General features: G+C 36.3%; 1 protein-coding gene across 1 annotated transcript in view; it reads left to right on the forward strand.

The window, feature by feature from the left end:
- Positions 1 to 13819, forward strand: part of ADGB (androglobin) — a 185955-nt gene that overhangs the window by 139794 nt on the left and 32342 nt on the right. The window contains exons 28-29 of the mRNA XM_052645937.1: positions 1581 to 1774; positions 3758 to 3869. Of these exons, the coding sequence (XP_052501897.1) occupies positions 1581 to 1774; positions 3758 to 3869 (306 nt within the window). The remainder of the gene's footprint in view (positions 1 to 1580; positions 1775 to 3757; positions 3870 to 13819) is intronic.

Below are 13819 nucleotides of genomic sequence, written 5' to 3' on the forward strand. Positions count from 1 at the left end.
TTCTAATCATTAGTTTATATAAACAGTACTTAATTTTTTAAAGAAATCTGAATAGATATTTTTCTAAACATGTAATATGCATATATTAGATAAATGCTTAGAAGTAGAACTGTTGAGTCACTGGGTACAGACAGTAGTGATTTTGGTATATATTGTCAAATTACCCTCCGTTGAGTTTGCATAAGTTTATCTTCTTTTACCCACTCCCCTGAATGACAGGGTTATCATATTTTTTGGTTCTTCATATTTCTGATTTCAATTTGAATGCTAAAAATTTATTTATATTTTGCTTACCATTAGAGCAGTTTAAGCATACTTTTATATATTTTATATATCACCTTTTAATATTCTCTTCTTTGAAAACAATTTTGAGTGCTTTGCCCATTTTTTTAATTGGAATTAGTTGTTTTTTTTCTAATTTATGTGTAGACTATCATATATTAAGGAAAATGTTTTCTTTATTTTATATTTGTTTCAAATATTTTTCGTAACAGTGGGTTATGAATGATTAAGTACACATTTGAAGGAATTAATGAAGGAAAGGATAGGGAGTTTGTGTGATTCATTTTTAATTTTTTATTGAAGTATAATCTACATAGAGCAAAAAAATAAATCTAAGTTGATGAGTTTTGATAAGTTTATCTATCAGTGTGACCTACACTCTTAACAAGATATGGAACATTTCTGTTACCCAGAAAAATTCTCTCAGGCTATTTCTATTCAATTTCCCAGCACCCAAAGAGGCAAGCACTGTTCACATTCCCATCACAATAAACTAGTTTGCATCTTCTAAAACTTCATAAAAAGTAAACACTCTTTTAGCACGCTCAACATAATGTTTTTAAGATACATCTATGTTGTTGCTACTCCATTCCTTTTTATATTGTTGAGTGTTATTCCATTGTATGGGTATACCATATGGTTTATAGCTTTAGATTTTTATTGGAATTTTGTTAAACTTGGGGTGCATTGGCATCTTAACAAAACTGAGTTTTCTGGTTCACGAACATATATCTTTAATTTCTCTCAACAATGTTTTGTATCCTCAATGTACAGATTTTACAACTAGTTTATTATATTTCTATGTAAGAAATTTATTTTTATGGGAACTCCATCTAAGACTAAGAACTTATGTAAATTATATCATTTGATAGCTGTATTTAATTAACAAATCATGTGAGTAATGTAATGGTACTTATATGATTTGTCAATTATGAAATAATATAGACATTAAAAATTACAATAACATGCACCTGCATAGTATTAAACACTGAAGTAGTCAGAACATGTGGTATTAGTTTATTGTCATTCAAATGGTACATGAATGAGAATTTGTTGAATTGTACATTCTTATAGCAATCAGTGGTTGCTCAGAAAATGCATTGTTCTATCCAAGTCATATACCATTACAGTGTTTCTTTAAGACCAGGATATTTCCTAGAAGCCAGTGATGTTTTTTATCTCATGAAAAAATAAATTGACCTGTCCCTCTGAGTGTGTTTTATAAGGATATGATAAATAACACGGTAATGATTATGTATTCCACATATTTTAACATAAACAATATTTCTCATATTCAGCCAGCAAGCAAGTTCTTTCAACTCATGCTACTTTAAAGAAAGAGCAAGATTTATACATCAAGAAAAAATCTGCAGTAGGTCAGAAATCCTATAAAAGGCCTGGAAGTGCAATAGTAGACACTGGTCAGCCTATTATGGATGAAGAAACCAGTTATATACCCACTATAGATGAAAATGCTAGCACACCACAGCAGGTAATTAACATTTAGAAGATTTATTCAATTGTACTACTCCTAAAAGCTTAACATAAATCATACCAAGTATTTTCCTAAAATTGAAGAAATAAAGAACAATGTATATCATTTAAGGCAGCAAATAAAAAATATGATTTATCCATTGGAGATCAAGAAAATAAATTAATTAAAAGAAATAAAAACAAAATGTCAAAACCAAGTCCTAATATGACAGTAATTGGGCCTCTCTGGTGGCTCAGCAGTAAAGAATCCACCTGCCAATGTAGGATACCAGAGTTTGATCCCCAGGTCAGGGAGATCCCCTGGAAAAAGAAATGGCAAGCCTCCAGTATTCTTGCCTGGAGAATTCCATGGACAGAGGAGCCTGGTGGGCTATAGTCCATGGGACATGACTACAGTCAGACAAAACTGAGCAACTGAGCATACACAGAATTACATAGAAAAATCAATTAGCAATTAATACTTGAATATTTTAACACATACTTTTCAGAAAAGAGGAAATTAAGTTGAAAAACAAAATACATTTGATCATTAGGATTTGAAACATTAAGTATAAGCTTAATCTTTCAGATATCTACATAGAACACTTCACCTCATAAAAAGTAAATATACTTTTTCATAGAACACACAAGAAGCCTCAAAAAAACCTAAACTATATTGTGCAATTGTTATCTGAACATACTCTAATAATATAGAAATGAATAATTATCAGCTTAAAATCACATAAATGTGAAAACATGTAAATATACTAAATAATTTTTAGCTTAAAAATCCTTTAAAAAGAAAGTATTATATACAAAGGGCTCAATAAAAATGAAAACTACAAATCAAAATTTGTAAACCACATCTAAAGTAGCATTCAGTGGAATGTTGACTTTTTAAATTAATTCATCAGAAAATATTAATTCAAACAAATGAACTAAGCTATTGAAACAAAAAAGTGAAAGAACAAGTAAAATAATAACTCAAAAATAAGAAGAAAAAATATTGATAAAATGAGAATAAAATTTAAGAAACGGGGAACAAAGTCTACAACAATTAAACTCTAAGCTTTTTAAGATTAATAAAAATGACATGCTTTTTGTAAGACCAATCAATTAAGAAAAAAGAAAGAAAATGTAAATGAATCGAATACAGAACAAAAAATAGGATGAAGGTATAAATGCAAACAACAGGTTTAAATTTTTTTTTAAGTATTATATACAACTTTATACTAGCTAGAGCTTCCCAGGTGGTGCTAGTGGTAAAGAATCTGTCTGCCAATGCAAGACACAAGAGACAGGTTCAGTCCCTGGGTTGGGAAGATCTCCTCCAGGAGGAAATGGCAACTGACTCCAGTATTCTTGACTGGAAAATTCCATGGACAGGGGAGCCTGGCAGGCTACAGTCCATTGGGCCACAGAATTGGGCACAACTGACCAACTGATCACACACACACACATACTAGATAATTTAAAACTTAGAAAAATTGTTTAAAATGTAAAATTCCTGGGGTAGGAGGAAGAAGAGACTAGCTGCTCCACAAAAAGCAGAAAATATGAAATAATAAGAATAATAGATAATAATCAAAGTCTTACCTTTCCAAAAAGCATAGGCCTAGCGTCTTTACAAAAGAGATCTAACAGACTTTTGAGGAGTAAATTATTCTAGAAAGTAGAAAAACGATACAAACCTTCCAGTATTTTTTAAGAGATTAATGTAATTCAGATTCCAAAACTGAGTAACAAAAGTAAAATAAATTTAACTTATAAACATGAATGCAAAAATTATGAATACTAAAATATATGATAGTATTGGTGGGGATACGAGGATATTATAGACTGTGGTATTACAGAATTTTGGAGAACATCTAACAGTATTTAATTAAATCACTATTGTATGATCCAGAAAAAAATGCTTTTATTATGTGCCTAAAATAATAAATGATTAAGCATATACTATGTTTATTTTTATTGTTTATACTTAAATATTGCATTTTTCCAGGTATACAAGTATATTATACAGTGTTTGGTGTTATATAACAGTTGGCCTCTCACTGAAAGTCAACAGATGTTTGTTCAAGCACTAAAAGACTTAGAGAAAAATGATAACAAAGGTATGTCGCTCCAAATATTACTCCTGCATTTTATATCATCTATACATATTTAACAGTAAATTTGTCATGTAATTACTAAAACATTATTGCTTACAATTTGTGCTTTAATCCGGTGGCATTTCCTGTTCTATCAACTGATCATGCGATTCAACATTTTCATTATTTGGTTATGAAAACCAAAAAATATATGATTGTTTAGTCAAGTTTAAATAAATTGTGTCCAGTTAGTAAAAATTACTTGATGATTATCTAACAAAGGTACTCTAAACTTTTCTAATTATAAATTATTTTTGTCCAAGTTATTAAAAAAATAACTTTAAAGATATGTTTTTAAAATACTTAAGAGAAAAAGAATCTTCCACTGAAAGAGAATTCAGGTTTATTTTTTCAAAAAGTAAACTATTCTCAATATTTCTGAGCAGGAAAAAATAGATTGATGCTTTAGATTTTTAAAAAATCTGAAACAGCCTCTACTCTTAAACATATATTGCATGTGTGTGTGCTCATGTCCGACTCTTTGCGAGCCCATGACTGCAGCCTGCCAGGCTCCTCAGTCTATGGAGTTTTCCAGGTAAGAATAGTGGGGTGGGTTGCCATTTCCCATTCCTGGTGATCTTCCTGGTGCAGAGACAGAACTTGCATCTCCTGCATTTCAGGCAGATTCTTTACCACTAAGCCACCCTGATGAAGTATAATAATTAAATCTAAAGGAATGAATATTTTCAATGTATACTCTTTTCAAATATCAAGCAAGATTACCCAATCATAAAATTAACCCATGTACATTATTTTAAAAATAAAATTGTACACAACAAAAAAGCATAATACAATACCAAAAGCTGGTCAGAGTGCAGAGCAACAGAAATTTTCACACACTGATGACAGGAATACAAAATGGTGCAGTCAAGTTGAAAGAGTTTCAATTTCTTACAAAACTAAAAATGCACTAACTACTGTGAAATAAAGTTCACAACTTATGGCAAGACTAGATAAGTTGAAATATAAAGATTTCTCTGTCCTGTGTCTTCCTGACTCTCCTCTGCTGTGCATTATGTATCTGCATTATGCGTCTACCAAGCTTCTTCCATCATCAGAAATACCTGCTCTGCCATAAAAAACAGCATTCTGCTAGCATCTACAAGACAACTCCTAAAAGATGACATTCCTTCTTGATGGTGCAAAGGGCTAGGATGATGCTTAGATCTGGATTGTGTAAACTGACAATAATATGTCAAGGGAAACCATCAACGTAATGAAAAGCAACTTATGGAATGGGAGAAAATATTTGCAAACCAGATATCTGATGGTTAATAAACATATATATGTAAACATAAAACACACATATATAAACATATATATACAAAGATATCGTGTAACTCAGTATCAAAAAAAGAAACAATCCAATTAAAAAAATGGACAAAGGATCTGAATAACATTTTCCCAAGGAAAACATAGAGATGGCCAACAGACACATGAAAAGATGGTCAACATCACTAATCACTGGGGAAATGTGATTCAAAACCACAATGAGATATTTTATTAGAATGGGTATTAGCAAAGAAAGGCAATGCCAAAGAATGCTCAAATTACCGCACAAGTGCACTCATCTCACATGCTAGTAAGGTAATGCTCAAAATTCTCCAAGCCAGGCTTCAGCAATACATGAACCATGAAATTCCAGATGTTCAAGCTGGTTTTAGAAAAGGCAGAGATCAAACTGCCAACATCTGCTGGGTCATCAAAAAAGCAAGAGAGTTCCCGAAAAGCATCTATTTCTGCTTTATTGACTATGCCAAAGCCTTTGACTGTGTGGATCACAAGAAACTGTGGAAAATTCTGAAAAAGATGGGAATACCAGAGCAGCTGACCTGCCTCTTGAGAAACCTATATGCAGGTCAGGAAGCAACAGTTAGAACTGGACATGGAACAACAGACTGGTTCCAAATAAGAAAAGGAGTATGTCAAGGCTGTATATTGTCACCCTGCTTATTTAACTTATATGCAGAGTACATCATAAGAAATGCTGGGCTGGAAGAAACACAAGCTGGAATCAAGATTGCCGGGAGAAATATCAATAACCTCAGATATGCAGATGACACCACCCTTATGGCAGAAAGTGAAGAGGAACTAAAAATCCTCTTGATGAAAGTGAAAGAGGAGAGTGAAAAAGTTGGCTTAAAGCTCAACATTCAGAAAACAAAGATCATGGCATTTGGTCCCATCACTTCATGAGAAATTGATGGGGAAACAGTGGAAGCAGTGTCAGATTTTATTTTGGGGGGCTCCAAAATCACTGCAGATGGTGATTGCTGCCATGAAATTAAAAGACGCTTACTCCTTGGGAGAAAAGTTATGACCAACCTAGATAGCATATTCAAAAGCAAAGACATTACTTTGCCAACAAAGATCCATCTAGTCAAGGCTATGGTTTTTCCTGTGGTCATGTATGGTTGTGAGAGTTGGACTGTGAAGAAAGCTGAGTGCTGAAGAATTGATGCCTTTGAACTGTGGTGTTGGAGAAGACTCTTGAGAGCCCCTTGCACTGCAAGGAGATCCAACCAGTCCATTCTGAAGGAGATCAGCCATGGGATTTCTTTGGAGGGAATGATGCTGAAGCTGAAACTCCAGTACTTTGGCCACCTCATGCGAAGAGTTGACTCATTGGAAAAGACTGATGCTGGGAGGGATTGGGGGCAGGAGGAGAAGGGGACGACCGAGGATGAGATGGCTGGATGGCATCACTGACTCGATGGACATGAGTCTGAGTGAACTCCGGGAGTTGGTGATGGACAGGGAGGCCTGGCGTTCTGCGATTCATAGGGTTGCAAAGAGTCAGACATGACTGAGGGACTGAACTGAACTAAACTGATTACCAAAGAGATAAGAGATAGCGGGTATTGGACAGAATATGGAGAAAGCAGAACCATTATTACACTTATGGAAACGTATACTGGTACAGCCACTATAGATGGAGGATGAAGATCCTCAAAAAATTAAAACTAGTACTGCCATAAGATCTAGCAATTCCACTTCTGGGTATATGTTCTAAGGAAATTAAATCATTATCATCAAGCGATATCTGTACCTCCATTTCCATTGCAACATTATTTACAATAGCCAAGACATGCAAACAACCTAATTGCCCATTGACGGATGAATGGGTAAAGACATAGTGAGAGAGAGAGAGAGAGAGAGAGAGAGAGAGAGAGAGAGAGAGATATGAATATTACTCAGCCATGAAAATAAGGAAAATCTGCCTTTTGCAACAACTTGAATGAAGCTTGAGGATATTATGATAAGTGGAAAAAAAGTCAGACAGAGCAAGCCAAATGCTATATGAACTCACTTGTATGCAGAATCTGAAATAAGAGAACTCACAGAAACATTGAACAGATTGGTGGCTGCCAAAAGGAGGCTGGGGGATATATAAAATAAGCAAATGTGGTCAAAAGACACAAACTTCCGGTTATAAGACAAATAACCACCAGGGATGTAATGTACAGTGTGTATGTTTCTTAAGTTCAAAATCCAGCACAGGTGGATTTTCAGTATCTGAACACAGTAGTATAATTTAAGAACTAGAATAATGTAAAATGTAGATCTTGGTTATGGTACAAATTAATAGTATGAATTAAATTTTTTAAATGAAGTTAACATTAAATAAGGAAATACAGTAAAGTGGCTAAGCTACTGTACATTTGAGTAGTGGAAACTGGGTTATTTATCACCTGTAAAATTAGAACAACTTCTGTGTTATATAATAACTCCTCTGTTTCAGAGTTGTTATGAAGATCCAAGATAATATATATATAAAGTTCCTAGAACCCAGCAGCACTTCAAAAAATGGTTTTATCATTATTGTGTGTTCCAACTAGAAAATGTCTTTAGGAGTAATTACATGTCTTCTTTTTTGACATCACATTTGACAACTTTAAGTGTGAATGATCAGCTGCTAAAATTAAATGACACCTTGTATCACCTTTGCTGAAAGTAGCAAAGAAATTCAGGATTGAATTGTATTTAGAATGAGCTAGGAAATTTTTTTATTTGAAAAAATATGTTGGACAATTTTTTTGAAAGTTACATAGCTTTTGAATTCAGAATAATCATTCTGTAATTTCATGCTTATAAATTAGTTTAAATTAAAATATGCCAATGTGTCCACTTCCATTTGTCAATAATATTTACAACCCATAGCCTACAAACTAAAACCTTAAGAGTGAGATATATTTTTGAGTAATTAAGTTATCAATGTCTTGAAACTATTAGCTTACTTTTCAATGATAAATATATCAAATATAAATTGGTCAAACTTTTCTTTCATTAATACGTTGGTGACCCAATTTAAAATTATATGTAAATTAAATGTAAATGTTGCCCCATTAATTGATTTAAACTCAATATCTAATTTATATGAGAAATAAAATATATTAATTTAATTTTTTTCAAAGATTTACTTTGTTACAACTCATGATAAAATGTAACGCCTGAAACTATTATAAAACTTTAGAAAGCTTGGCTTCTGGTTAACATGAAGCAACAGCACCACCTTTAGTATATTTCAGTACTTTACGTTTTAGTGAAAATTGCTTACTTTCACTTAAGAAAATAGAAAATGGAGAATCCTGAGCAGGTAATATTTAGTGATATTGTTTGCCTTTATATGCATAATAATTAACAGTCTTGTTATTTTAAAGTCTTTATGTTTGTTGCTGCTGTTTAATCACTAAGTCATGTCCAACTCTTTTCTGACCCCATGGACCATAGCCCATCAGGCTCCTCTGTCCATGGGATTTCCCAGGCAAGAGTACTGGAGTGGATTGACATTTCCTCCTCCAGGGGATCTTCCTGACCTAGGGATCAAACACACATGGCCTGCATTGGCAGGCAGATTCTTTACCACTGAGTCACCTGGGAAGCCCTTTGTTTATGTTCCTGTCCTACATATTTGAAGTTCTAATCTATTTGCATTAAACATAAGCTTTATCATTCTCAAAAGTATTTGATTTCAAGTCCCAGTGCTAATTTTATTAGCAGAATATAAAATAATTTCCTGAATTCAAATAAATATTATTGTTGCTTTTTCTTAGGCACAATACACGCATGGTGTATCCAGTTCAGGGTCTTTGAAGTAACCAAAGGTTGTAGATACTATATATATTTATATATTCATATATGTATGTAACACATGCACACACCAACATAATTACAATCGCACATGGTAAATATAAACAGAAAAACCTACATGCGTGGTATATTTTCAGTTCAGAGTCTGAAGAAACCAAATGCTGTAGATCAATCTATCTATCTATCTATATATATATATGTAGCACACAGACACCAATACAATTACAATCAAACTTGGTATATATAAATAGAAATACCATACATATATATATGAATATATAAATATATATAGTTATGTAATGCTCACGTATGTCAACTTGAATATGTACTGTGCTTAGTCAGTCGTTTCAGATTTTGTTACCCCATGGACAGTAGCCCACCAGGCTCCACTGTCCATGGGGATTCTCCAGACAAGAATACTGGTATGGGTTGCCATGCCCTCCTCCTTAGAATATGCTCATTTGAGTGGAATCAAATATGCCTACTGTATGACTCATTAAAAACTATGAGCAGTAGGAAAAGAATGCCCCAGAAATACCTAATGGGGCAGCTTGAGATTCCATTTCATCAGACATTTGTTAACATCTTAAAAACATAGAGTGTATGATACTATTCATAGGTATAATCTTATTTCATATGTTCTTTATTGATTATTTAAAGTCTATGGGAATGGTGTCAGAGCTTCCAAGAGGGCACTAGTGGTAAAGAATTCTCCTGCCAATAAAAGAGATGTAAAAACGTGTTATGCTAGAGATGTAACAGAGTTTTGCCAAGAGAACACACTGATCATAGCAAATACCCTCTTCCAACAACACAAGAGAAGACTCTACACATGGACATCTACACATGACCAGATGGTCAATACTGAAATCAGATTGATTATATTCTCTGCAGCCAAAGATGGAGAAACTCTCTATACAGTCAGCAAAAACAAGACCCAGAGCCAACTGTGGCTCAGATCATGAGCTCTTATTGCCAAATTCAGATTTAAATTGAAGAAAGTGGGGAAACCACTAGACCATTCAGGTACGACCTAAATCAAATCCCTTATGATTATACAGTGGAAGTGACAAGTAGATTCATGGGATTAGATCTGATAGAGTGCCTGAAGAACTAGGAATGGAGGTTTGTGAGATTGCACAGGAGGTGGTGATCAAGACCAGCCCAAAGAAAAAGAAATGCAAAAAGGCAAAATGATTGTCTGAGGAGGCCTTACAAATAGTTGAGAAAAGAAAAGACGTGAAAGGCAAAGGAGAAGAGGAAAGATATACCCATTTGAATGCAGAGTTCCAAAGAATAGTAAGGAGAGATAAGAAACCCTTACTCAGTGATCAATGCAAAGAAATGGAAAACAATAGAACGGGAAGGATTAGAGATCTCTTCAAGAAAATAAGAGATACCAAGGGAATATTTCATGCAAAGATGGGCACAAAAAGGACAGAAATGGTATGGACCTAACAGAAGCAGAAGATATTAAGAAGAGGTGGTAAGACACAGAAGAATATACAAAAAACCATCGTATCGACCTAGATAACCGCGATGGTATGATCACTCACCTGGAGCCAGACATCCTGGAATGTGAAGACAAATGAGCTTTAGGAAGCAGCACTATGAACAAAGCTATTGGAGGTGATGGAATTCCAGTTGGAATCATCAAATCCTAAAAGATGATGCTGTTAAAATGCTGCACTCAATATGCCAGCAAATCTGGAAAACTCAGCAGTAGCCACAGGACTGGAAAAGGTTAGTTTCATTCCAATCCCCAAAAAAAGGAAATGCCAAAGTATGTTCAAACTGCTGCACAATTGCACTCATCTCACATGCTAGCAAAGTAATGCTCAAAATTCTCCAAGCCAGGCTTCCGTGAACTTCCAGATGTTCAAGCTAGATTTAGAAAAGGCAGAGGAACCAGAGATCAAATTGCCAACATCTGCTGGATCAACGGAAAAGCAAAAGAGTCCCAGAAAAACATCTATTTCTGCTTTGTTGACTACACCAAAGTCTTTGACTGTGTGGATTACAAGAAACTGTGGAAAATTCTGAAAGAGATGGAAATACCAGACCACCTGACCTACCTCCTGAGAAATCTGTATGCAGGTGAGGAAGCAGAAGTTAGCACTGAACATGGAACAATAGACTGGTTCCATTTTGGGAAGGGAGTACTTCAAGGCTGCACATTGTCACTCTGTTTATTTAACTTATATACAGAGTACCTCATGAGAAATGCCAGGCTGAATGAACACAAACTGGAATCAAGACTTCCAGGAGAAATATCAATAACCTCAGATACGCAGATGACACCACCCTTATGACAAAAAGTGAAGAACTAAAGAGCCTCTTGATGAAAGTGAAAGAGGAGAAGGAAAAAGTTGGCTTAAAACTCAACATTCAGAAAACTAATAGCATGGCATCTGGTCCCATCACTCCTTGGCAGATAGATGGGGAAACAATGGAAATAGTGAGACTTTATTTCTTGGGCTCCAAAATCACTGCAGTTGGGGACTGAGCCATGAAATTAAGAGATGCTGGCTCCTTGGAAGAAAAGCTATGACCAAACTAGACAGCATATTAAAAAGCAGAGGCATTACTTTGTCAACAAAGGTCTGTCTAGTCAGAGCTATGGTTTTTCTTTTCTTTTTTTTTACTTTACAATACTCTATTGGTTTTGCCATACATTGACATGAATCTGCCATGGGTATACATGAGTCCCAATCCTGAACCCCCCTCCCACCACCCTCCCATATCATCTCTCTGGGTCATCCCAGTGCACCAGCCCCAAGCATCCTGTATCTTGTATCGAACATAGACTGGCAATTCGTTTCTTACATGATAGTATACATGTTTCAATGCCATTCTCCCAAATCATCCCACCCTCTCCCTCTCCCACAGAGTCCAAAAGTCTGTTCTATACATCTGTGTCTCTTTTGCTGTCTTGCATACAGGGTTATTGTTACCATCTTTCTAAATTCCATATATATGTGTTAGTATACTGTATCAGTGTTTTTCTTTCTGGCTTACTTCACTCTGTATAATCGGCTCCAGTTTCATCTACCTCATTAGAACTGATTCAAATGTATTCTTTTTAATGGCTGAGTAATACTCCATTGTGTATATGTACCACAGCTTTCTTATCCATTCATCTGCTGATGGACATCTTGGTTGCTTCCATGTCCTGACTATTATAAACAGTGCTGCAATGAGTAGTCATGTATGAATGTGAGAGCTGAACCATAAAGAAAGATGAGCACTGAAAAATTGATGCTTTTGAACTGTGGTATTGGAGGAGACTCTTGAGAGTCCTTTGGACTGCAAGGAGATCCAACCAGTCAGTCCTAAAGGAAATCCGTCTTGAATATCCATTGGAAGGACTGATACTGAAGCTGAAACTCCAATACTTTGGCCACCTGATGCCAAGAACTGACTCACTGGAAAAGACCTTAATGCTGAAGGCAGGAGCAGAAGGGAACAACAAAGGATTAGATGGTTGGATGGCATCACTGACTCGACAGACATGAGTTTGAATAAGTTCCTGGAGTTGGTGATGGACAGGGAGGCCTGGTGTGCTGCAGTCCACGGGGTAGCAAAGAGTTGGATATGACTGAGTGACTGAACTGACTAAGAGACGTTGATCCGATCCCTGCGTTGGGAAGTTCCACTGGAGTAGGAATTGGTAATCCACTCCAGTAATCATGCCCAGAAAATCCCATAGACAGAGTAGCAGTGAGTTCTGCAGTCCATGGTGTTGCAAAGAGTCAGACACGACTGAGAATCAGACACGACTAAAAGCCAAATATAGGAGAGCAGTCCTAAGATGGTGAAGGAATAGGATGGGGAGACCACTTTCTCCCCCACAAATTCATTGAAAGAACATTGAAGGCTGAGAAAATTCCACAAAACAAATTCTGAACACTGGCAGAGGACATCAGGCACCCAGAAAGGCAGCCCATTGTCTTTGAAAGGAGGTAGGACAAAATATAAAAGATAAAAAGAGAGACAAAAGAGTTAGGGATGGAGACCCATCCCGGGAAGGGAGTCTTAAAAGAGGAGAAGGTTCCAAACACCAGGAAACCCTCTCACCAGCGGGTCTGTGGGAGTTTGGAAATCTCAGAGGGTAACATAAATGGAAGGAAAAATAAATAAATAAATAAACCCCACAGATTACGTGCCTTAACAGCAACTCCCAGCAGAGAAGTAGCCCAGATGCTCACATGTGCCACCAGTAAGCATGGGCTGAACAGGGAGGCGAGGGCTGCACTGCTTAGGGTAAGAACCAGGCCTGAATGCCCTGAGGGCAATCTGAGGGAGCTAAGGTGAGATAGAAACCCAAACTGCGGGATAGCCAGAGAAAGGAAAAAAAAAAGAGAGAGAGAACTATCCCGCAAAAAGCTCTAACATAAGGCACTGCTGGGCCTGCTCACACAACAAAGGACTGAGCGAATACCAGAGGAAAGCTAGCCAGCTGGCTAGCCAGAGGCAGGGAGGCAGGCAGGCAGCAGCCAGAACCAGAAAGGGGCCATCTTGGCCCTGAGACAGTATCCTCTACCAAACTGCGAGCAGGCTTCCGGTTGCTAACCAAGACTTCCTGGGATTCCGGATTGTTGACATCCTCTGGGAGGGTCGCAGCCAGAGACCAGCTCCCCAGTAGAGACACACTGCACACCTGAGACAGCGCGCCCACTGCGCACCCAGGAAACAGAGCGGCTGGGATAGGAGAGGCGGTAAGATGCACCCCTCACCTGGGGAGAGTGCGCTCACCAAGCACCTGGTCACCTGAACTGCTCTGACCCAGGAAGGGCATAAAACGCAGGCCCAACTGAGTCTGC

The sequence above is a fragment of the Budorcas taxicolor genome, chromosome 9 (genome assembly GCF_023091745.1).
Source record: "Budorcas taxicolor isolate Tak-1 chromosome 9, Takin1.1, whole genome shotgun sequence".
Taxonomy (NCBI): domain Eukaryota; kingdom Metazoa; phylum Chordata; class Mammalia; order Artiodactyla; family Bovidae; genus Budorcas; species Budorcas taxicolor.